The sequence below is a fragment of the Oncorhynchus keta genome, chromosome 12 (assembly GCF_023373465.1).
Source record: "Oncorhynchus keta strain PuntledgeMale-10-30-2019 chromosome 12, Oket_V2, whole genome shotgun sequence".
In the NCBI taxonomy this organism is placed as follows: domain Eukaryota; kingdom Metazoa; phylum Chordata; class Actinopteri; order Salmoniformes; family Salmonidae; genus Oncorhynchus; species Oncorhynchus keta.
The window spans coordinates 40,641,788-40,667,696 of record NC_068432.1 but is presented as its reverse complement, the minus strand read 5'-3'; the positions used below and the strand labels follow the sequence as shown (position 1 = coordinate 40,667,696).

At 42.0% G+C, this 25,909-nt stretch overlaps 1 protein-coding gene and 1 long non-coding RNA gene across 3 annotated transcripts; one reads left to right on the top strand and one right to left on the bottom strand.

The window, feature by feature from the left end:
- Window positions 1–7,222: 7,222 nt before the first annotated feature.
- LOC118376509 (uncharacterized) lies at window positions 7,223–12,752 on the bottom strand. Its single transcript, XR_004824043.2, has 3 exons — window positions 12,230–12,752; window positions 11,324–11,405; window positions 7,223–9,569 (listed from the first exon to the last, which is right to left on the bottom strand). It is a non-coding gene; the product is annotated as an uncharacterized LOC118376509 (long non-coding RNA).
- A 283-nt stretch (window positions 12,753–13,035) lies between these two features.
- On the top strand, window positions 13,036–19,698 carry LOC118376508 (beta-1,3-galactosyl-O-glycosyl-glycoprotein beta-1,6-N-acetylglucosaminyltransferase 4-like). Of its 2 annotated transcripts, none has more exons than XM_035763225.2 (2): window positions 13,036–13,378; window positions 15,859–19,698. In XM_035763225.2, exon 2 carries the CDS (start codon window positions 15,860–15,862, stop codon window positions 17,192–17,194), a length of 1,335 nt encoding a protein of 444 aa, XP_035619118.1. In that variant the 5' UTR covers window positions 13,036–13,378; window position 15,859; the 3' UTR covers window positions 17,195–19,698. The 2 variants fall into 2 exon arrangements, with proteins under 2 accessions (XP_035619118.1, XP_052314278.1); XM_052458318.1 differs by lacking the exon at window positions 13,036–13,378 and adding an exon at window positions 13,407–13,777.
- The last annotated feature ends 6,211 nt before the right edge of the window (window positions 19,699–25,909 follow it).

The following is a 25,909-nucleotide window of genomic DNA, read 5'->3' as shown; positions in this document are numbered from 1 at the left end:
CACGCGCTCTCACCACTGGTGTCCCCCAGGGCTCTGTTCTAGGCCCTCTCCTATTCTCGCTATACACCAAGTCACTTGGCTCTGTCATAACCTCACATGGTCTCTCCTATCATTGCTATGCAGACGACACACAATTAATCTTCTCCTTTCCCCCTTCTGATGACCAGGTGGCGAATCGCATCTCTGCATGTCTGGCAGACATATCAGTGTGGATGACGGATCACCACCTCAAGCTGAACCTCGGCAAGACGGAGCTGCTCTTCCTCCCGGGGAAGGACTGCCCGTTCCATGATCTCGCCATCACGGTTGACAACTCCATTGTGTCCTCCTCCCAGAGCGCTAAGAACCTTGGCGTGATCCTGGACAACACCCTGTCGTTCTCAACTAACATCAAGGCAGTGGCCCGTTCCTGTAGGTTCATGCTCTACAACATCCGCAGAGTACGACCCTGCCTCACACAGGAAGCGGCGCAGGTCCTAATCCAGGCACTTGTCATCTCCCGTCTGGATTACTGCAACTCTCTGTTGGCTGGGCTCCCTGCCTGTGCCATTAAACCCCTACAACTCATCCAGAACGCCGCAGCCCGTCTGGTGTTCAACCTTCCCAAGTTCTCTCACGTCACCCCGCTCCCTCCACTGGCTTCCAGTTGAAGCTCGCATCCGCTACAAGACCATGGTGCTTGCCTACGGAGCTGTGAGGGGAACGGCACCTCAGTACCTCCAGGCTCTGATCAGGCCCTACACCCAAACAAGGGCACTGCGTTCATCCACCTCTGGCCTGCTCGCCTCCCTACCACTGAGGAAGTACAGTTCCCGCTCAGCCCAGTCAAAACTGTTCGCTGCTCTGGCCCCCCAATGGTGGAACAAACTCCCTCACGACGCCAGGACAGCGGAGTCAATCACCACCTTCCGGAGACACCTGAAACCCCACCTCTTTAAGGAATACCTAGGATAGGATAAGTAATCCTTCTCATCCTTCTCACTCTTGTTAAAAATCTGAAATGGTATTACATTTGGTGAAGAGCACATGATGACTTGTTTAGAATTGAAACTCAAAGTTTAGGACTTGAGACTTGACTTGAGACTTGACTTGATGGTCTTGACTTGAGACTTGACTAGGACTTGCCTGTCTTGACTTGGGACTTGAGTGCTAAGACTTGAGACTGACTTGTGACTTGTAAAACAAAGACTTGGTACCACCTCTGCGAAAATGGACCTCAGGATCTCGTCACAGTATCTCTGTGCATTCAAATTGCCATCAATAAAATGAAATTGTGTTCGTTGTCTGTAGCTTATGCCTGCCCATACCATGAATCCACCGCCACCATGGCGCACTCTGTTCACAACGCTGACATCAGCAAACAGCTCGCCCAAACAACGCCATGTGTATTGTCTGCCATCTGCCCGGTACAGTTGAAACCGGGATTCATCCGTGAAGAGCACACTTCTCCAGTGTGCCAGTGGCCATCGAAGGTGAGCATTTTCCCACTGAAGTCAGTTACAATGCAAAACTGTATTCAAGTGAAGACCCTAGGGAGGACGACGAGCTTCCCTGAGATGATTTCTGACAGTTTGTGCAGAAATTCTTCACTTTTTTCAAACCCACAGTTTCATCAGCTGTCCGGGTGGCTGGTCTCAATTCTCTGATAACAGCTCGGGTATACATTCCTGCAGTCAGCATGCCAAATGCACACTCCCGTAAAACTTGAGACATCTCTGGCATTGTGTTGTGTGACAAAACTGCACATTTTAGAGTGGCCATTTATGTCCCAGCACAAGGTTTACCTGTGTAACGATTATGCTGTTTCATCAGATTTTTGATATCGCACATCTGTCAGGTGGGTGGATTATCTTGGCAAAGGAGAAATGCTCACTAACAGGGATGCAAACAAATTAGAGAGAAATAAGCTTTTTGAGCGCATGGAACATTTCTGGGAACTTTTGTTTCAGCTCATGAAACATGGGACCAACACAAGTAACGTTTATATTTTTGTTCAGTGTATGGTATATATACTGTTGAAGTCGGAAGTTTACATACACATAGGTTGGAGTCATTAAAACTTGTTTTTCAACCACTCCACAAATTTCTTGTTAACAAACAATAGTTTTGACAAGTCAGTTAGGAGATCATTTTTAAAGAAGTAATTTTTACAACAATTGTTTACAGACAGATTATTTCACTTACAATTGTAACAACTTCTGTCCCACTGGAATTGTTTCTGGTAAATTCCAGAAAATGATGTCATGGCTTGAGAAGCTTCTGATAGGCCAATTGACATCATTTGAGTCAATTGGAAGTGTACCTGTGGATGTATTTCAAGGCCTACCTTCAAACTCAGTGCCTCTTTGCTTGACATCATGGACAAATCTGAATAAATCAGCCAAGAGCTCAGAAAAAAAATTGTAGACCTCCACAATTCTGGTTCATCCTTGGGAGCAATTTCCAAATGCCTGAAGGTACCACGTTCATCTGTACAAACAATAGTATGCAAGTATAAACACCATGGGACCACACAGCCATCATACCACTCTGGAATGAGACGCGTTCTGTCTTCTAGAGATGAACGTACTTTGGTGCTAAAAGTGCAAATCAATCCCAGAACACCAAAGGACCTTGTAAAGATGCTGGAGGAAACAGGTACAAAAGCATCTATATTCACAGTAAAACGAGTCCAATATCGACATAACCTGAGCAAGGAAGAAGCCACTGCTCCAAAACCGGCATAAAAATGCCAGACTATGTGTTGCAACTGCACATGGGGACAAAGATTGTACTTTTTGGAGAAATGTCCTCTGGTCTGACGAAACAAAAAATAGAACTGTTTGGCCATAATGACCATAGTTATATTTGGAGAAAAAAAGGGGGAGGCTTGTAAGCCGAAGAATACCATCCCAACCATGAAGCACGGGGATGGCAGCATCATGTTGTGGGGGTGAATTGCTGCAGGAGGGACTGGTGCACTTCACAAAATAGATGGCATCATGAAGGAGGAAAATTATGTGGATATATTGAAGCAACATCTCAAGACATCAGTCAGGAAGTTAAAGCTATTTCGCAAATGGTTCTTCCAAATGGACAATGACCCCAAGCATACTTCCAAAGTTGTGGCAAAATGGCTTAAGGACAACAAAGTCAAGGTATTGGAGTGGCCACCACAAAGCCCTGACCTGAATTCTATAGAACATTTGTGGGCAGAACTGAAAAAGCGTGTGTGAGCAAGGAGGCCTACAAACCTGACTCAGTTACACCAGCTCTGTCAGGAGGAATGGGCCAAAATTCACCCAACTTATTGTGGGCAGCTTGTGGAAGGCTACCCGAAACGTTTGACCCAAGTTAAATCATTTCAAGGCAATGCTACCAAATGTATGTAAACTTCTGACCCACTGGGAATGTCATGAAATAAATAAAATCTGAAATAAATCGTTCTCTCTACTATTATTCTGACATTTCACATTCTTAAAATAAAGTGGTGATCTTAACTGACCTAAGACAGGGAATTTTTACTAGGATTAAATGTCAGGAATTGTGAAAAACTGAATTTAAATGTATTTGGCTAAGGGGTATGTTAACTTCTGACTTCAACTGTAAATACAATGTCAGTCAGCTCCAGTTACATATTTACAATGTGCAGGGATACTGGAGTGATAGAGGTAGATATGTATAGGGTAAGGTGACGAGGCATCAGGATATACTATAAACAGAGTAGCAGCAACGTATATTATGATCGTTTGTGAGTGGCTGTGTGTAGAGTTAGTATAAATGTATGTTCATATTATGTGTGTGGGAGCAAATTATGAAATTATTGTTTGTGTGTGTTGGAGTGTCAGTGTTAATGAGTTTGTAGGGCCCTGTGAGTGTGCATAGAGACCGTGCAAAGATAAGGGTCAACTCAGTCTGTGTACTCATTTTGTTAGCTAAATAGTTAGCTATTTAGCAGTATTATGGCTTGGGGATAGAAGCTGTCCAGGAGCCTGTTGGTGCCAGATGCACCGCTACCCTGTATCGACCCCCGTTTCCTCTGCTGGGGTGGTATGTAAATTGGAGTGGGTCTAGGGTGGGTCTAGGGTGTCTGGGATGATGGAGTTGATGTGTGCCATAACCAGCCTCTCAAAGCACTTCATTATTACAGATGTGAGTGCTACAGGGCGGTAGTCATTGTGGCATGAAGCCTTAGAGTTCTTGGGAACAGGAATGATGGTGGTCATTTTAAAATGACTTTGCTCCCGAGTGGCACAGCGGTCTGAGGCACTGCATCTCAGTGCAAGAAGCATCTCTACAGTCCCTGGTTCGAATCCAGGCTGTATCACATCTGGCTGTGATTGGGAGTCCAATAGGGCGGAAAACAATTGGTCCAGAGTCGTCCGGGGTAGGCCGTGATTTTAAATAAGAATTTGTTCTTAACTGACTTGCCTAGTTAAATAAAAAAAAACACGAGGATGCCTAGGAAAGTAGAGGTTGAAATTACTGAATATGCCTGCGCTCTGAGAACACGCCCTGGAATACCGTCGGGCCCGCGGTCTTGCGACCTGATTAAAGACCTTTCTCACGTCGGCCTCGGAGAGTGAGATCACCCAGTCGTCTGGGTTGGTGATGGCCCTCACACCCGGCACGATGTTATTATTGTCGAAGCGCGCATAAAATGCATTGAGTTCATCTGGTAGAGGCATCATTGGGCAGATCATGTTTGGGTCTTCCTTTGTAATCCATAATGGACTACCACATGCTGCGGACGTCGGAGCCTGTGTAATATAATTCCTAAATTGTCCTTTTGCTCGTTTGATGACTCTGCAGAGGTAATAGTGGGACTTCTTGTACTTGTTCCTGTCCTCAACGTAGCCTCAGGGTTGTTTGAGATAGCCCTGTGTGCGGTAGCACTGTCCTTTAGTTTAGGGCCAACCTCTGTGTTAATCCAGGGTTTTTGATTGGGAAAGCAGCAAACCTTCACTGTGGGGACAACGTTGCGGTGCAATTCCTAATGAAGCCGGTGACAGTGTTATCGGCAGAGTCTCAAAACATGTTCCAATCAGTGCCAGAAGAGCAGTTCTGTAGCATAATCTCTTATTCTGGTGACCATTTCTCAATGGAGCGAGTCACAGATACTTCCTGTTTGAGCTTCTGCTTTTAAACAGGAAGCAGGAGTAAGGAGTCATGTTCTGATTTGCCGAATGACGGCTGAGGGACGGCCTTGTATGCTTGCTTGTGGATAGAATAACAGCTGTCTAGGACTTTATCGCACCTAGTCGGGAAGAAGATGTCTTGATGGAAGTCGGGCATCAAGAGTCTTAATGATGTGGAATTAAAATAGCCGGCAACTTGAAAAGCAGCCTCTGGATGTACATTTTCCTGCTGGTTTGTACAGATTGTTAAACGCTAGCTTGTTATTTTTCTCGTCCTGAGTTAGAATTTATACAACAGTCACAATTCCAGCTGAAAACTCCCTTGGGAGGTAGAAGGGTTGACATTTGACCATCAGGTATTCCAAGACTGTTGAATAATGGGTCGACACTTCCACCGTTCGAGTCAGCACACCAGTTGTTATTGGTGAAGAGGGAAACCCCTCCCCCTCTCGATTTCCCTGACGCCACTGTCCTGGAATTACAAAAAGATCCCAGGGCAGATGAGTCGAAGTTGAAGCCGGAATTGAGATAACTACCGATCTAATGTTCAAAAGTTCTTGTCGGTTGTAAGAAATGATAACGGAAACATTTTGTGAAAATAAAGTTAAAAAACACCATCTTATGTAGTTACTAAAACAGCTCTACCTATTGATTGGTACAAGCTATTCCTGATCTGAATTCAGATTACATGGCAGAGAAGTAGACCATGACATCATATTGTCATGACGTGGCCCTCTTTGGGTATAGCTAGTGGCTTCCCCCTCTCCTACACCCAGGTTCTGTTATCTCAGGTCGTAAATTCCTGGAGGAGACTTTCTCCTCCTGGCTATGAAGTATATAGAGAGAGAGTTTCACAGTAGAACAAAGGAACTTCTTCTACATCACAGAACTTGAGAACTGAACAATATCCATGTTTTGGAGAATGTGTAAACAGTCTTCGTGTTTGTGACCCCATGAAAGACAATGCAGCCACATTACCTGACCTCTGTTAATACAGGTGCCTCTGTTATGAGGTTTGTGTCTAATTGTTGTATAAAATGAATGAATAAAGATGAAACTATTTGTGAAATGGTGTAACGTGATGTTAAACCGTTAATGTGAGAGAATTGTATTCCCTTTCAAGTTTAACTAAGGCATTGGCCCTGTGAGCACAGACATGATCTGGCTCATGGGACAGCCCTTTTCTACTGTTACGAATAAAACCTCCTCCTGAAGAAATCCTCTTCAGACCACGCGTACCTCGGAGGGGGCACAGGTTGAGTTCAGACCACAAAAACCTCAGTATAGGCTAAGGTTATAATGGTTGTTGAATTCCTAACCATACCATGTGGAGCATTGGCTACACGGCAGGAAATGGTTAAACTCTGAGACTATTGATCCCGGCAGAATAAGAGCAAATCTGTCTGCAGCTAGAAATGATGTCAACCTGGGATGAGAAGACCGACAACCACCGAAACATCTATTCTATAAGAATATTTCTGAATGGTACTCTGAAGTATCCATTCTCACCATAAAAGACAGAGACGCTCAGATGAACTTTCCAACAGAAGGACTGACGATTCCAACAGATATCACGACGACACACTGGGCGTAAATATATATTGATTGCAATTATTCCCAAATGAGCGAGCGTTCATGTGCAATAGATTAGCATTTCAATTAATATGATTATCAACTGTGTAGAGACTTTGTCTTTCCCGCCCTTCAGTCCACACCCACTTCCCTTTGTCCACCAAACCGTCATATCAGCTTAGCCCACTAGGGAACCTCTCCTATCATTTCCTTGTAACCAGATCTGTGTTTGTTTATGCATTTCTGTGATTATTTAGTTAGTAAATAAATGCTTAAGATAATTGATGTATGGATGATTCTTAGTGAAGGCTGGGTTCGTGCAGATAACCAACATTTTATGACGTTTGGAATGAGACTAACGTGAGGTGAAGAATAATTAAAAGACTAATTGATCTGATATTAAAATATCTGAAGAGTTATATTAGGAAAATTATAATTTTGTAATCTGAAGATATTCCTTGGTGCCCTGACTTCCTCGTTAATTACATTTACATTATTAGTTTAATCACGTAATAATAATTACAGAGAATTGATTTGATAAAATAAGTATTCACTTTAATGATGCCAGACATCAATATGCTGTAAGTTTTTTTTAAAGGCGGTCCTTCTCAACCTTTTGCCTTGGCAAGAGAAGAAGCAAAGAGTTGTTTTGTTGACAGATTTTCACATGCTGTTCCTAACTGAAGTGTTGTACATCCATTGACAAAAACACACCGATATAAAACCATTCAATGGAAGCAACTATGTCCATGTGTGTGTGGTTGTAACAATTAAAAGAGACATTTATAAAAATGCAACTTATATTCATCATTTCCAGCATCAGTCCAACATCAACAACATATGTCAAAATGGCACGTTTATGTTTTGTAGTAAAACAGATCGAAAGATAAGTGTTTCCAATGAAATCAACCAATTAGTAGGCAACTAGTAAGCAATGCATACTCACAATTTGACCAATCTTTTTTACAACAAATCATAGAATCGCACAATTTTACATACAGTGGGGCAAAAAAGTATTTAGTCAGCCACCAATTGTGCAAGTTCTCCCACTTAAAAAGATGAGGCCTGTCATTTTCATCATAGGTACACTTCAACTATGACAGACAAAATGAGAAGAGAAAAATCCAGAAAATCACATTGTAGGATTTAATGAATTTATTTGCAAATTATGGTGGAAAATAAGTATTTGGTCACCTACAAACAAGCAAGATTTCTGGCACTCACAGACCTGTAACTTCTTTTTAAGAGGCTCCTCTGTCCTCCACTCGTTACCTGTATTAATGGCACCTGTTTGAACTTATCAGTATAAAAGCACCTGTCCACAACTACTTCCTTATCTGATAATGAGAACAGTAGCTGATGTAATGCAGGTTGTAGGGTGGTTGGTAACTGGACATCAGTTTAAATATATGTTCTATTTCACTAGGCAGGTGGATCCACGTCTGGTGTTGGGCAGAAGCCCTGGCTCATGCAGAACAGGAGCAGAGTTACAGGGAACAGGGTAGGAGACAGACGGAAACAAACACACAGGTTACACTTTACTGTGAGAAAATGTGATGATTAGTGCAGTGTTATAAATGGGATATGTACTTTAGCACTTTTGGAAGGTATAGCCTACCTTATATCAAATCTGATTTGTCACATACACATGGTTAGCAGATGTTAATGCGATTGTAGCGAAATGCTTGTCCGTCTAGTTCTAACAATGCAGTAATAACCAACGAGTAATATAACCTAACAATTCCACAACCTTATATATACACACACACACACACACACACGTGTAAAGGGATAAAGAATATGTACATAAAGATATGAATGAGAGATGGTACAGGACGGCATAGGCAAGATGCAGTAGATGGTATCGAGTGTAGTATATACATATGAGATGAGTAATGTAGGGTATGTAAACATTATATTAAGTGGCATTGTTTAAAGTGGCTAGTGATTATTTTTTTACATCAATTTCCATCAATTCCCATTATTAAAGTGAGCTGGAGTTGAGTCAGTATGTTGGCAGCAGCTACTCCATGTTAGTGATGGCTGTTTAACAGTCTGATGGCCTTGAGAAAGAAGCTGTTTTTCAGTCTCTCGGTCCCTGCTTTGATGCACCTGTACTGAGCTCGCCTTCTGGATGATAGCGGGGTGAACAGGCAGTGGCTCGGGTGGTTGTTGTCCTTGATGATCTTTATGGCCTTCCTGTGACATCGGGTGGTGTAGGTGTCCTGGAGGTCAGGTAGTTTGCACCCGGTGATGCGTTGTGCAGACCTCACTACCCTCTGGAGAGACTTCCGGTTATGGGCGGAGCAGCTGCCATACCAGGCGGTGATACAAGCCCGACAGGATCCTCTCGATTGTGCATCTGTAAAAGTTTGAGTGTTTTTGGCGACAAGCCAAATTTCTTCAGCCTCCTGAGGTTGTCCGTGATGTGTACGCCGAGGAACTTAAAATGTACTTCCCTCTCCACTACTGTCCCGTCGATGTGGATAGGGGGGGTTCTCCCTCTGCTGTTTCCTGAAGCCTACGATAATCTCCTTTGTTTTGTTGACATTGTGAGGCGTGCATGGCCACGCAGTCGTGGGTGAACAGGGAGTACAGGAGAGGGCTGAGAACGCACCCTTGTGGGGACCCAGTGTTGAGGATCAGCGTGGTGGAGATGTTGTTACGTACCCTCACCACCTGGGGGCGGCCCGTCAGGAAGTCCAGGACCCAGTTGCACAGGGCGGGTTCGAGACCCAGGGTCTCAAGCTTAATGACGAGTTTGTAGGGTACTATGGTGTTAAATGCTGAGCTGTAATCGACAAACAGCATTCTTAAATAGATATTCCTCTTGTCCAGATGGGTTAGGGCAGTGTGCTGGCGATTGCGTCATCTGTGGACCTATTGGGGCAGAGAGCAAATTGGAGTGGGTGGAGGTGATATGGTCCTTGACTAGTCTCTTAAAGCACTTCATGATGACGTAAGTTAGTGCTACAGGGCCGTAGTCATTTAGCTCAGTTACTTTAGCTTTCTTGGGAACAGCAACAACAATGGTGGCCCTCTTGAAGCATGTGGGGACAGCAGACTGGGATAAGGATTGATTGTCTGTAAACACACTAGAGGTCGACCGATTAAGCGGAATTGCCGATTAATTAGTGCCGACTTCCAAGTTTTCATAACAATCGGAAATCAGTATTTTTGGACACCGATTTGGCAGATTTTTAAAATATTTTACACCTTTATTTAACCAGGCAAGTCAGTTAAGAACACATCCTTATTTTCAATGACTGCCTAGGAACGGTGGGTTAACTGCCTTGTTCAAGGGCAGAACAGATTTTTACCTGGTCAGCTCGGGGATTCAATCTTGCAACCTTACAGTTAACTAGTCCAACGCTATAACCACCTGCCTCTCATTGCACTCCACGAGGAGACTGCCTGTTACGCGAATGCAGTACGAAGCCAAGTTAAGTTGCTAGCTAGCATTAAACGCTTTTTTATAAGATAAATCAATCATAATCACTAGTTAACTACACATGGTTGATGATATTACTAGTTTATCTAGCGTGTCCTGCGTTGCATATAATCGATGCAACGCAGGTGGATGATTTAACAAAAGCGCATTTGCGAAAGAAGCACAATCGTTGCACGACTGTACCTAACCATAAACACCCATGCCTTTCTTAAAGTAAATACAGAAGTATATATTTTTAAACCTGCATATTTAGCTAAAAGAAATCCAGGTTAGCAGGCAATATTAACCAGGTGAAATTGTGTCACTTCTCTTGCGTTCATTGCATGCAGAGTCTGTTCTAGGCCCTATCCTATTCTCGCTATATGTGGTCCTTCTGTAGCTCAGTTGGTAGAGCATGGCGCTTGTAATGCCAGGGTAGTGGGTTCGATCCCCGGGACCACCCATACGTAGAATGTATGCACACATGACTGTAAGTCGCTTTGGATATGCGAACATGTTTCATTATTTATTTGAGGCTAAATAGATTTTTATTGATGTATTAAGTTAAAATAAGTGTTCATTCAGTGTTGTTGTAATTGTCATTATTACAAATAAAATGAAAATCGTCTGATTAATCGGTATCGGCTTTTTTTGGTGCTCCAATAATCGATGTCAGCGTTGAAAAATCATTATCGGTCGACCTCTAAAACACACCAACCAGCTGGTCTGCGCATGCTCTGAGGACACGGCCGGGGATGCCATCTGGGCCTGCAGCCTTGAGGGTTAACACGCTTAAATGTTTTACTCACGTTGGCTACAGTGAATGAGAGCCCGCTGGTTTTGTTAGCGGGCCATGTCAGTGGCACTGTATTGTCCTCAAAGCAAGCAATATATCAAATCAAATTCATTTATATAGCCCTTCGTACATCAGCTGATATCTCAAAGTGCTGTACAGAAACCCAGCCTAAAACCCCAAACAGCAAGCAATGCAGGTGTAGAAGCAATATACACGACTGTGATTATGATCGAAGATAATTATCTTGGTAGATAATGCGGTCGGCATTTGATTGTGAGGAATTCTCAGTCAGGTGAACAAAAGGACTTGAGTTCCTGTAGTTTGTTAAGATCACACCACATCTAGTTAATCATAAAGAAACCATTACAAAACAACTTATCAGGGCAAAATTTGAATTGGGACACTTACCGATCATGTGCCATGGTGAAACAACTTTGATGAGCTTCAACTCCAGGGCCACAGTCTCAAACTTCTGGCAGGCTAAACAGACCTTTTAAGCAAAAAGTGACAAATTGAAACATTGTGTGCTCTGATATGACGACAACACTATTTGGCTGGCGAACACTATTTGGCTTGACCGGTCTCAACATAGTGTTCTAACTAGACAGACACTATAGTGTGCAGAACCATAAACCAATCAGCATTTTTTTTAAATTTTATTTTAATTTTTTTTAACCTTTATTTAAACAGGCAAGTCAATTAAGAACATATTCTTATTTTCAATGACGTGCCTGTTCAGGGGCAGAACGACAGATTTGTACCTTGTCAGCTCGGGGGTTTGAACTCTACGCTGCCGCCCAGCATTAAGTACTGCACAGCATTAAGTTATGTTGGGAACATTGACAAAATAGCTGATTTGCATCATGGTTTAAAATGAATAAAATTGTGGAAGCCACAGCTTCAGCAGTGGGGTAAAGTACTTCAACTTAAATGGTGTAAGACACTAAAAATAGCCCATGTCTCAATCAATTATGTCATGTCACAGAGCATTGCCGCCAGAAAACGTTTCGCGAGGCGGCATTTGCCACAGCATTTTTCAATCACCATAAAACAAATGCTATTTTATTTATATAGATTCGTCAACTCACGCACAATGTATATGTCTTTCACATCGGAGTGCTGCTGCAGGCTCTTTGCCTGTTGCGCGGGCCGGGCACAACACGCAAGTCGAGCTTGCCACTTTCCTCCGGTATTTATTTAGCAAGCATGATAACAAATCACTCCCGACAGACATGCAAAAACTCTTACATAAATGTAGCAGCCTAAATTTACACAAAAACACCTGATTAAACTTATCAAGGGGTTGATGATTACCTGACAAGTAGAATCAGGTGCGCCTGTTGGTGGTCCTGGGGGACCGGAGTTGATCAAGCCTACTATGCGCCCTGTCCTTCTGGCAAGTGTAAATTAAGCGGAAATATTGTACATTAAACCTATATCCCATTTGTATGTGAGAAAATGTGAATTATATCACATTTCGTTTATATTCAAACCTCGCTGGACTAAGCTACTTAGACATTTTCTATCAAAATGAGTAACTGCAATTAATCAATATACACAATAGCGCAGACTGAGTAAAGGTTTTGTTAGGCCTGCAGCAGCATAGCGCAGGACTACACGACGTAAATCTGCATGAAGCAAGCTCAGCCCTCTGAGTTTTATTGCCCAATCATATTGTGTATAGGCACCCCCTAGTCCTCCTTTAAAATATAATTAATATGAACAAGTAAAAGGTTGATGCAGTTTGACAAGGTTTTCATTCTCCCCAAGGCCATGACATTTTCCAGGAGTTTTGAAGAAATCATGTGACCTGATTAGCAAAACGTTGCTCTCATTATAGCCTATATTAAACAGTTTCACAATAAATTAACCACGTCATACCATGTAAGGTCCAGAGTTTTGCCTGGTTAGGTTACCAGATCAGGAAAACTCCCCTGGCACCAGATAAAATGTCATTTCTCCCATGCATGACTGATTTTTACCATGAAAGAACCACAGCCATTTACTACGCATTGCATAATGTAATTGTAATAGTCATGCACATCCCCAGCCTAACCAAACCTCCCCTCCCTACTTCCTTCATTCCTTCCTCTCTCTCTCTCTCTTTCGTGAAAAGGAAAATTCACTCGTTCTTTATTGCTTCCGTGAAAAGGAAACTTCACTCCGCGTGCTCTGTGTGTAAAGAGAGAAATATATAGCACGGCGCATAATTTCAACGTGATGGGACTTTCATTGAAGACAGAGCTCTGCAATGAACTTCATCCTTGACAACAACACATTGGTGTGGTATCAGGGGTTACCGAACAACAGTCTGTGGAATAAGACTTTGGAGAAATTGATGACAAGTTTACAGACGTGAGTGGGATTGTAGCAGCAGCAAGAGCAAAGGACACATACATACTTTTCGATTGACCTTGGTCTAAAATGGTTGAAGAGAATTATTTTTTTATCACTCCAAGTAATGTAAGTAAATTATGCTGGTGCAAAGAGAAATGTAGTTCACGTGAAATCTTGTAATTCACTGTGAAATTAGTTTATAGCTTTTACATGGTGACCACAAATCACGTTCCCATCCAGTTTTTATGCGAGTAAAGTCATACATATTGTCATAGAAACTGTTCCGTTAAATAACAAATGTTACTGCCTATTCCGGTCTTGACACATGCGCTCTAGCCAACAGCTCGCAGATAAAGTGCACGTAGGTTATGACATGATTATATTTGTCAAACGGCAGTCAAGCATCGATCATCATGTCACCAGAATAAGACCCTCGATATTTATTGGAAAACAGCACCAAGCTCATCACTGTACTTTCACCACCCTGTGAAGTAAACCATCGTTTCATCTGTAGCCTAATAAACGGTATGGTTTCCTGAGTCCTACTGGAGGACCACACCCATATCATCGTGTGACTCCATGTGTACTTCAATATGATGGTTATTATATACATATGTGCATAAAGGCATTTCCACCGCAATTTCTCGCATAATTTTACCGAAGAAAAAATATCCCACCATTGTCAAAACGAACATATTTTCGGCATTTATAAAATTGTACCGAAAATGTCCTGTTTCCATTACAGCTGTGCAGAATTTTTTTTACAGTATGATTTTACCGCCATAACTGGTTGGAATCGTTTTTATTGTAGTAATTTTACTAAATTCAATAAACTGCATTTATCCTCAAGGGCAATAATTTCACTCAATTCGTGCAAATATGTACACAAAGTATTTCAACAGATTTCGTGTGTCTTTATGTGGCTTAATTAGTTTGAAATCACACGCACGCGCACACACGTGTGTGACTTCATACATAGGGGAAGAAAACATGTAAAATCAAACTTTGGAACCATCTTTTGAAAGTTAATTGAGCAATGCATTTTGGTCAATGGTGTTCTACACTATCATTTAGAAAAACAAACGTTTATTCTTTCAGTGAAATACGGAACCGCTCCGCATTTTATCGAACGGGCGAAAACCTTCAATGTTATGTCATAATTATGTAAAATTGGTAACGAGCCAGGCGGCCCAAACTGTTGCATATACCCTGACTCTGCATGCAATGAACGCAAGAGAGACACAATTTCCCTAGTTAATAATGCCTTGTAACATGAATTTCTTAACTAAATATGCAGGTTCAAAAAAATACTTGTGTATTTATTTTAAGAAAGGCATTGATGTTTAGGTCAATTTGTGCAAAGATTGTGTTTTTGTGAATGTGCTTTTGTTATATCACCCTTTTGACGAAGTTGAAGTATATGATCATTTAATAGGCACCGCATTGATTATATGCCAAGCAGGACAAGCTAGTTAACCTAGTAATATCATCAAGCATGTTAACTAGTGATGTGAAGATTGATCGTTTAAGGATACATTTAATGCTAGCGAGCAATTTACCATGGCTCCTTGCATCCACAACATCCTTTTGACGCTGCACTCGCGTAACAGGTGGTTAGTTTGCCACAGTTTCCTCGTGAATTACAATGTAATCTGCCATAATCGGCGTCCATAAAGGCAGATTACCTCAACCTGCGTGGCAGGTTCCCGCGCTTCAGCAGGGGTGACCGGTCCGCTCCTGATCCTCGGGTTCGTTCCCTTTGTCAGCATCCTGCGGCAGTAGCCACGCGTCGGGGAAGGGGTACTGTCACCTATACTCCCTCTCCGGCCTCTAGGTCATCAGGCTGCTGATTATCCCGCACACCTGTCACCATCGTCAAACGCACCAGCGCCACATGACACTCACCTGGACTCCATCATCTCCTTGATTATCTTCCCGATATATTTCACTCCCCTTGTTCCCCCAGGTGTTATTGACTCTGTTTCATGTCGGTGCGTTTTTGTGTTTTGCGTTTTATTGTTCTGTTTATTTATTAAAACACACACTCCCTGTACTTGCTTCTTGACTCTCAGCGCACTCGCTACAACTGTACACTAACATGACAAAACAGAAACCATAGCTACTCTAATTGAACCTATCCTATAACCTAACCTATGGACACATAGTGTGTAATAGCCTAAGTGATTATTAGAAGAAAGGAATAAAGCATACTGAACTAGAGCTGCACCACTGTCATTAGCTAAACAGTTCCAGTATAGCTATCAATGTGTGCTCTATGGGTTCATAGCTCTTTTCTTATCTCTGACCCTAACTCTCATTTCATGTCCACATCTTGGCTCAACCCTAATCCTAGCCATAGCCCTGTGAAACTCATCTTTTTCCATCGACTGCAATGTATTTGGTATTTGGGGTATTTAATTAGGAACCCCATTAGCCGCTTCAATTGACCTAAGCAAAGTCAATGGGTTGATTCCTAACTTTTTGCAAAATGTGAGATGATGTTTTCCTGTGATATCATATTGACTTTACAGAGCAAGGTGATTATACAGATCAAATAACTAGCTATCTAGTTATTTATTAACTATTATTCTTTTGTCTCACCACAGAATGAAAATTAGATTTGTTTTTCCAAGCAGACTGCGGAAGAAGCATTTTATTTCTTCATTATCGTCGCTGCTGGTGATCTGTGCCTTGCTGCTGCTCTGCCTAAAGGTCACCGTTAAAAACAGTGTGACTATTGAACAGTACGGAACTACCGTAGGCTACGATGACGTCGAGCCTCCCCACAGCTACAACATTGACTGCAATGCCATCTACAACATGGATCCGGCCGAGGTGGGGAAGTCACTGGTCTTCAGAAAACAAGGGGTGGTGTGGGAGCAGGATGAGAGCTTGATCAACCTGACCTCTAACTGCCCACGCTACCTCCGCTCCCGGGGCTATGGCACCGTCCAGGTGTCCGAGGAGGAGGAGGCCTTTCCACTGGCTTACTCCCTGGTGGTCCACAAATCTGCCTTCATGGTGGACAAGATCCTCCGGGCCATCTACACCCCTAACAATATCTACTGTATCCACTACGACCTGAAGTCATCAGAACTGTTCAAAGAGGCAATGGAGGGTCTGGCCCGCTGTCTGCCCAACGTCTTTATCGCCTCTAAGCTGGAGACAGTGATGTACGCCAGCATTAGCCGCCTCAAAGCCGACCTTAACTGCCTGTCTGACCTCATGGGGTCAGAGGTCAAGTGGAGGTATGTCATCAACCTGTGCGGTCAGGACTTTCCCTTGCGCTCCAACATAGAGCTGGTGGCCGACCTGAAGAAGCTCCAGGGGGGTAATATGATGGAGACGAGTCGTCCAAGCAAATACAAGAAGCAGCGTTTCTCCTTCCACCACAAGCTGCAGGACGCCGCCTTCGAGTACATCCAGATGCCGGTGAAAACCGACAAGGCCAAGGAGCCTCCCCCACGCGGCATCCAGATGTTCATCGGGAGTGCCTACTTCGTGCTCTCGTGGGAGTTTGTAGCCTATGTGAACACGTCTACATTGGCTAGGGATTTCCTGGTGTGGTCGAACGACACCTACTCCCCAGACGAACACTTCTGGGCCACTCTGACACGGGTGCCGGGCGTGCCGGGCGAGGTGCCCCGGGCCCAGGCCGACATCACAGACCTAATGAGCAAGACCAGGCTGGTGAAGTGGAGTTACCTGGAGGGACCACTTTACCCAACATGCACAGGGAAACATGTCCGCAGTGTGTGTATATATGGGGCTGGGGAGCTGTACTGGCTTATGAACTACGGCAGCTGGTTCGCCAATAAGGTGGACCCCAAAGTTGACCCAGTCCTTATCCAGTGTCTGGAGGAGAAATTAGAGGAGAAACAGAGACTCTTGGTCAAGGCTAAGAAGTCACAACCAAAGACTCCCTCCTCTGGAAAATGTTAAATTAGTTGATGAATGAATGATTGGTTGATTAATAATTGCTTGATTCATGTTGGAATATGGACTACTGTAATTACAGCACCATTTTAGTTTTTTAGTTTTTTTACAGTTTTTGTGTGTGACTTGATTATGTCAGAAACTTAATTGAGGTGTGCTTTAAGGTACTAATGAAAGATGAAGTGGAATGCTGGATGAGAGACTCTGTCGGGTCTCTGGGTTAGAGTTAAACTATTGTTTTGCACCTTGATACTTGACGTGAGGAATGTTTGTCATAGCCTGACTTGAATGTGATATGGATCAGGGTAACATAACCAGGGCATAACCTCTGTTCACAGGGTGAAAGCCTGTGACAACCAGTGTATAATGACTATGTATATTTAACTAATACCCACTGGGCACAAACTGGTTGAGTCAAATCAAAATGTAATTTTATTTGTCACATACACATGGTTCGCAGATGTTATTGCGAGTGTAGCGAAATGTTGTTTCCACATAATTTCAATCAAATTACGTTGAACCAACATAGAATAGACGTTGAATTGACATCTGTGCCCAGTGGGTACTGACAGACAGGCGTGAATGATTATGGCGACTCTGTGCACATGCACAGCCAGACAGAACAGATTATATGCAGCCTTGTTAAATGCTGTAGCCTATTCACTGTGAGAACATTTTGGCCAAAGTAAAATGTTTTGACTGGTGATTTCTAAAGTGATTTCTCTGTTTCTCAAAGCAATACTCAATCCAGATGTTGTTTTAATGATTTAAATGAAAGAGTATTTTTAAGAGATAAATAAATGTGAAAAAAAGCGGGGCAGAGACATAGAAAGTGTTTGTATTCCGAAGGAGGAGTTTACTTTTGACTCCAGATTGAGGTCAAAGACCACATGTTGTCCTCTCACATCCCATGTTAGAAGGGGACATGCAGATCTGTATCATGACTACCTCTCAAACCCATAAAATAATTGTGAATATTGGTGCAACAAGCTCTGCTTTGCTCTTTATCTATCTTAGTATCATCTGTCACATACCCAAACTGTCAGGACGTTTCGCATAAATAAACCCCTAGTTTATTTAATAAATGTACCCACATGATAATGCAGTATAATGAGTATTTAATGGGGAATCAGAGGGTAAACAGGGGAAATGTCAGCTCTGGATCAATAGTTTCCACCACACTTAACAGCTGCCTAAAGTTGCCTTTACAAACAGAGTAAAGCCAATAATGATCACACATGAACACTCCTATTAGAAGTGAAACAGCCTTTTTATACCAGGTTTTCGAATTGAGAAACTCCATGGCAGTAGAGTTTCAGAAATTATTTAAAAAAAATAAATGAAATCAACCTACACATCGTGAAAACATTGTAATAAGCACATAATGACTAGGGAAGGTAGCAGACATTTTGGTTCTTGTGTTTTACTTGTCTTTGAATAAAAGTTGGATTTTAACTGGTCATACTGTATATTCAAAAACCTTTACTACTCAGATTAGAAAAGAGTTTTACTACTAAGACTTTTACTACTCAGATTAGAGGGATTTAGTGAGGCTAACTCACTGAAAGTTATTATAATGTCTGCCAGTGTTTGTGTTAGGCATTGGCATCTCCATACAATGTTAATTAGTTATGTTACGTTCCTCAGCAAGAAAGACAAAAATGTTCCTCAAACAGAAGGCGGAACTAACAAAGAGTCACTGACAACAAACAAATCGAAACAGATGGGGTTTTAGGACAGGTTCTGAAAGACAATTGTGGGGGTGTCCACTGAATGTTGACTAGCAACAACAACGGGGACCTAAAAGACACCCACCATGAGTACCCACTAAATTGACCCAATAAGAGGCCAACAAAAGAAAAACCCACACCAAACTTAAAGACAGGAAGCAAACCAAAAAGTGGAGCTACATGAGAGCTACAGTCTGGGTACCAGCCTTTTAAGCTAACATTCCACTCCTGCAAATAACAGGAGTGGCAAGGAGTAGAATGTAATAGCTAAACAGACAGCAATCAGGCTAAGATGACCTGGGTCGTTACACAAAATGAGACCCTTTTTGGTAGTGTAACTTGGTAAAAAAAATGTATATGATTTATTTCACCAAATTGTTATATTCTGTCATGAAGAGTACATGTTCAAATAAATGTAAAAATCATGTTTTCCCATTCCTTAAATATTAAATGAATATAGTAAGTGAAAATAAAGTAACAGGCTTGACCATAACAGGGTTGATGATTTCATCTTAAATCATCCAGAAATCCCCCTGTGACAGGGGAAGCTTGTTGTGTGCAACAGGGAGATTCAATTGAATGCAAGCCTCACAAAAAAATCTAAAAGGTATTTATGGGTAACAGGGTTGAAGTGTTATTTCTCGGCTCAATCATTTTTCCAACACAAAACACCAGAAAATGTCCAGAAAGAGTAGATCCAGCCTGCTTTTACCCTATGATTTTACTATTAGATGTTCTGTTTCTTAAAAAAAACATTTAAAAATAAATCGTTCCACCATATTTGTATTTATTATGGATCCCCATTAGCTGCTGCCAATGTTATGGTGTGTGTATGCATGTGTCTGTGCCTATGTATATGTTGCTTCACAGTCCTTCACAATAGAGTTCCATGTAGTCATAGTCTGTTCTGGACTTGGGGACTGTGAAGAGACCTCTTGTGGCATGTCTTGTGGGGTATGCATGGTTGTCCGAGCTGTGCGCCAGTAGTTCAAACAGACAGCTTGGTGCATTCAACATGTCAATACCTCTCATAAATACAAGTAGTGAAGTAAATCTCTCCATTTTGTGCCCGGAGAGATTGACATGCATATTATTAATACATCCAAGAGCCAGCCGTGCTGCCCTGTTCTGAGCCAAAAAGTATATTTTTTGGCACCTGACTACACCACTGAACAGGTGCGACAAAACTAGGGACTGTTGGACCTGCCTTGTTGATAGTGTTGTTAAGAAGGTAGTGTAACAGTTTTCTTCTGGTGAAACAGAGGCAGACCAAAATGCAGCGTGGTTGTTATTCATTGTACTTTAATAAAGAAACTGTACACGAATAAACTAACAAAACAACAAACGTGCGAAAACCTAAAACAGTCCTATCTGGTGCAAAACACAGAGACAGGAACAATCACCCACCAACACACAGTGAAACCCAGGCTACCTAAATATGGTTCCCAATCAGAGACAATGACTAACACCTGCCTCTGATTGAGAACCATATCAGGCCAGACATAGAAATAGACAAACAAGACATCCAACATAGAATGCCCACTCAGATCACACCCTGACCAACCAAAACATAGAAACATACAAAGCAAACTATGGTCAGGGTGTGACAGGTAGAGCAGCACTTTATTATGGACAGACTTCTCCCCATCTTAGCTACTGTTGTTTTGACCATGTTTTGACCATGACAGTTCACAATCCAGGGTTATTCCAAGCAGTTTAGTCACCTAAACTTGCTCAATTTCCACATCATTTATTACAAGATTTAGTTGTGGTTTAGGGCTTAGTGAGTGCTAAATACAATGCTGTTAGTTTTGGAAATATTTAGGACTAACTTATTCCTTGCCACCCACTGTGAAATTAACTGCAGCTTTTAAGTGTTGCAGTCATTTCTGTCGCTGTAGTAGCAGACGTGTACAGTTGAAGTCGGAAGTTTACATACACAGGTTGGAGTCATTAACACTTGTTTTTCAACCACTCCACAAATGTTTTGTTAACAAACTATAGTTTTGGCAAGTCGGTTAAGACATCTACTTTGTGCATGACACAAGTCATTTTTCCAACATTTGTTTACAGACAGATTATTTCACTTATAATTGACTACATCACAATTCCAGTGGGTCAGAAGTTTACATACACTAAGTTGACTGTGCCTTTAAACAGCTTGGAAAATGCCAAAAAATGATGTCATGGCTTTAGAAGCTTCTGATAGGATAATTGACATCATCTGAGTCAATTGAAGGTGTACCTGTGGATGTACTTCAAGGCCTACCTTCAAACATAGCGCCTCTTTGCTTGACATCATGGGTGAAAATCAAAATAAATCAGCCAAGACCTCAGAACAAAAATTGTAGACCTCCACAAGTCTGGTTTATCCTTGGGAGCAATTTCCAAATGCCTGAAGGTACCCCGTTCATCTGTACAAACAAGAGTACGCAAGTATAAACGCCATGGGACCACGCAGCCGTCATACCACTCAGGAAGGAGACGCTTTCTGTCTCCTAGAGATTAACGTACTTTGGTGTGAAAAGTGCAAATCAATCCCAGAACAACAGCAAAGGGCCTTGTGAAAATGCTGGAGGAAACAGGTACAAAAGTTTCTATATCCACAGTAAATTGAGTCCTATATCGACTTAAACTGAATGGCCGCTCAGCAAGGAAGAAGCCACTGCTCCAAAACCGCCATAAAAAAATCCAGACTATGGTTTGCAACTGCACATTGGGACACATATTTTACTTTATGAGAAATGTCCTCTGGTCTGATGAAACAAAAATAGAACTGTCTGGCCATAATGACCATCGTTATGTTGGGAGGAAAACGGGGGAGGCTTGCAAGCTGAAGAACACCATCCCAACTGTGAAGCACGTGGGTGGCAGCATCATGTTGTGGGGTGCTTTGCTGCAGGAGGGACTGGTCCACTTCACAAAATAGATGGCATCATGAGGGAGGGGAAATTATGTGGATATATTGAAGCAACAGCTCAAGACATCAGTCAGGAAGTTAAAGCTTGGTAACAAATGGTTCTTCCAAATGGACAATGACCCCAAGCATACTTCCAAAGTTGTGGCAAAATGGCTTAAGGACAAGTTATTGGACTGGCATCACAAAGCCCTGACCTCAATTCGTTAGAAAATGTGTGGGCAGAACTGAAAAAGTGTGTGCGAGCAAGGAGGCCTACAACCCTGACTCAGTTACACCAGCTCTGTCAGGAAGAATGGGTCAAAATTCACCCAACTTATTGCGGGAAGCTTGTGGAAGGCTACCCAAAACGTTTGGCCCAAGTTAAACAACTTAAAGGCAATGCTGCCAAATACTAATTGAGTGTATGTAAACTTCTGACCCACTGGGAATGTGATGAAAGAAATAAGAGCCGAAATAAATCATTCTGTCTACTATTATTCTGACATTTCACATTCTTAAAACAAGTGGTGATCCTAACTGGCCTAAGACAGGGAATTTTTACTTTGATTAAATGTATTTGGTTAAGGTGTATGTAAACTTCCGACTTAAACTGTATATTGTTGCGTCATCTGTATACATAGGCACACCGGCTTTACTCATAGCAAGTGGCATGTTGTTAGTGAAGATTGAAAAAGTAAGGGGCCTCTACAGCTGCCCTGGGAAATTCCTGATTCTACCTGGATTATGTAGGAGAGGCTTCCATTAAAGATAGCAGGGGGTGTAAATCCATAGCACAGGTTTTTTTTAGACTATGATCGATAATGTCAACAAAACAGCCCCCACAATTATTTTATCATAAATTTCTCTCAGACAATTATCAGTCATTTGTGTAAGTGCTGTGCTTGTTGAATGTTCTTCCCTATAAGTGTGCTGAAAGTTTGTTGTCAATTTGTTTACTGTGAAATAGCATTGTATCTGGTCAAACACACTTTTTTCCAAAAGTTAACTACGGGTTGGTAGCAGGCTGATTGGTCGGCTATTTGAGCCATTAAAGGGGGCTTTACTATTCTTAGGTAGTGGAATGACTGTAGCTTCCCTCCAAGTCTGAGGGCACACACTTTCTAGTAGGCTTAATTTCAATATGTGGCAAATAGGAGTGACAATATTGTCCGCTATTTTCCTCAGTAATTTTCCATCCAAGTTGTCAGACTCACCTCTTCCACACTGACTTTATGGAATTCAAAATTACAATGCTCGTCTTTCATAATTTGGTCCGATATGCTTGGATGTGTAGTGTCAGCGTTTGTTGCTGGCATGTCATGCCTAAGTTTGCTAATCTTCCCGATTAAAAAAAATCATTAAAGTAGTTGGCAATATCGTTTTTTCAGCCGGACTTATTTGCCATTCCTTTTGCCTCTCTCAACCATAAAAATTTTAAATTCCTCATCAATCCATGGGGATTTAACAGTTTTTACAGTCATTTTCTTAATTGGTACATGTTTATTAGTAACTGGAATAAGCAATCGTAAATGTGTGAAGTTTGTTTGCTCCTTATAATACACCACGGACCAAAAAATATTATTTACATCAACAACATAGGAATCACTACAAACGTATTGTTTGACCTCTTATACACTAAATTAGGCCCAGCCATGGGAACGTTGATTTTCGTAGAAATGGCTACTGTATCGTGATCACCACATCCGATGGATTTGGATCTTGCTTTCAAGCTAATTTCTGCAGCATTAGTAAAGATAGGATCAATACATGATGATTTCATTCCTGTACTGTTTGTAACTACCCTGGTAGGTTGACTGATAACCTGAACCAGGTTGTAGATACTGGTTACAGTTTGGAGATTTTTCTTGAGTGGGCTGCTTGATGAAAGCCAGTCAATATTTGAATCACCCAGAAAATATATCTCTCTGTTGATGTCACATACATCATCAAGCATTTCACACACATTATCCAGATACTGACTGTTAGCACTTGGTGGTCTATAGCAGCTTCCCACCAGAATGAGCTTAAGGTGAGGCAGATGAACCTGTAGCCATATTACTTCAACAGTACTTAACATGAGATCCTCTCTAATCTTTATAGGAATGTGGTTCTGAATATAAACAGCAACACCTCCACCACTGGCATTTCTATATTTTCTGTAAATGTTATAACCTTGAATTGCTACCACTGTAAAGGTATTATCTAAGTGAGTTTCAGAGATGTCATTTGATACTAGCAAATTATTGATTTCATGAACCTTGTTCCTTAAGCAACATATGTTAACGTGGGCTATTTTGAGCACTTTTCTTCTGGGATGTTTTCTTGTTTTCATTGCTTTACTGGAAAGCTTGGCAGAAGTAGATATGCTCATGTTATTTGTGTTAGTGCAGGGTGAGCTGCACACAGTGGACCTCCTCCTAGGGCACACCGGCTTAGTGCTAACAGTATAAATCTGGTTCATAGGCACAGGATTACTGCATACAATATCTGTAGGATCAGCAGAGGCATTCAGGGCAGTTAGAGGGACATACATTAGGTTACTTACAACGCCCCTAGGACAATGTACATCTGCTGAAGCTTTATGACAATACAGCGACACAATGGTAGGGATTAGTTGAGCTGGGCTTGGGTCATTGATAAGTCATTGTCTAAATGCAGCCTTATTGTGCTGTGAAAGGATCCAGGAAACCAAATGATTTGGGTGGATCCCATCCTCCTTATAAAATGTGTTTTGTTCTCAAAAGGTATGGAAATTGTCAACAAAAGTTACACCCATTGAGCTGCAATAATCATGTAGCCAGTTGTGAAGAGAAAGAATCCTGCTAAAGCATTCAGTGCCGCGATTCAGAGATGGCAGGGGGCCAGATATGGTGGGTATTTTGTTAGTGTTTAGCAGAGAGTCAATCAACTCTTTAAAATCAAGTTTCAACTGTGCAGAACTGCCCTTCATAATGTCATTAAAACCAGATGGACTACGACAGAATCGATTTCCATGTCCTGGTGTAGTACATCCGGGAGCAGCTTAGTAATGTCATTTACTCGAGCTCCGGGATAGGACATTGTTTTTGCACCAGGAACGGTTACATTTCTTACCATAGAACTACCCAATTTTTTAAATTTTTTAATTTTTTTATTTCACCTTTATTTAACCAGGTAGGCTAGTTGAGAACAAGTTCTCATTTGCAACTGCGACCTGGCCAAGATAAAGCATAGCAGTGTGAACAGACAACACAGAGTTACACATGGAGTAAACAATTAACAAGTCAATAAACCAGTAGAAAAAATGGGCAGTCTATATACAATGTGTGCAAAAGGCATGAGGAGGTAGGTGAATAATACAATTTTGCAGATTAACACTGGAGTGATAAATGATCAGATGGTCATGTACAGGTAGAGATATTGGTGTGCAAAAGAGCAGAAAAGTAAATAAATAAAAAAACAGTATAAAAACAGTATGGGAATGAGGTAGGTGAAAATGGGTGGGCTATTTACCTATAGACTATGTACAGCTGCAGCGATCGGTTAGCTGCTCAGATAGCTGATGTTTGAAGTTGGTGAGGGAGATAAAAGTCTCCAACTTCAGCGATTTTTGCAATTCGTTCCAGTCACAGGCAGCAGAGTACTGGAACGAAAGGCGGCCAAATGAGGTGTTGGCTTTAGGGATGATCAGTGAGATACACCTGCTGGAGCGCGTGCTACGGATGGGAGTTGCCATCGTGACCAGTGAACTGAGATGAGGCGGAGCTTTACCTAGCATGGACTTGTAGATGACCTGGAGTCAGTGGGTCTGGCGACGAATATGTAGTGAGGGCCAGCCGACTAGAGCATACAAGTCGCAGTGGTGGGTGGTATAAGGTGCTTTAGTGACAAAACGGATGGCACTGTGATAGACTGCATCCAGTTTGCTGAGTAGAGTGTTGGAAGCCATTTTGTAGCTGACATCGCCGAAGTCGAGGATCGGTAGGATAGTCAGTTTTACTAGGGTAAGCTTGGCAGCGTGAGTGAAGGAGGCTTTGTTGCGGAATAGAATGCCGACTCTTGATTTGATTTTCGATTGGAGATGTTTGATGTGAGTCTGGAAGGAGAGTTTGC

Excerpts from the sequence above, each read along its gene's own strand:
- LOC118376508 (XM_035763225.2), top strand. The coding sequence starts at position 15,860 with ATGAAAATTAGATTTGTTTTTCCAAGCAGACTGCGGAAGAAGCATTTT.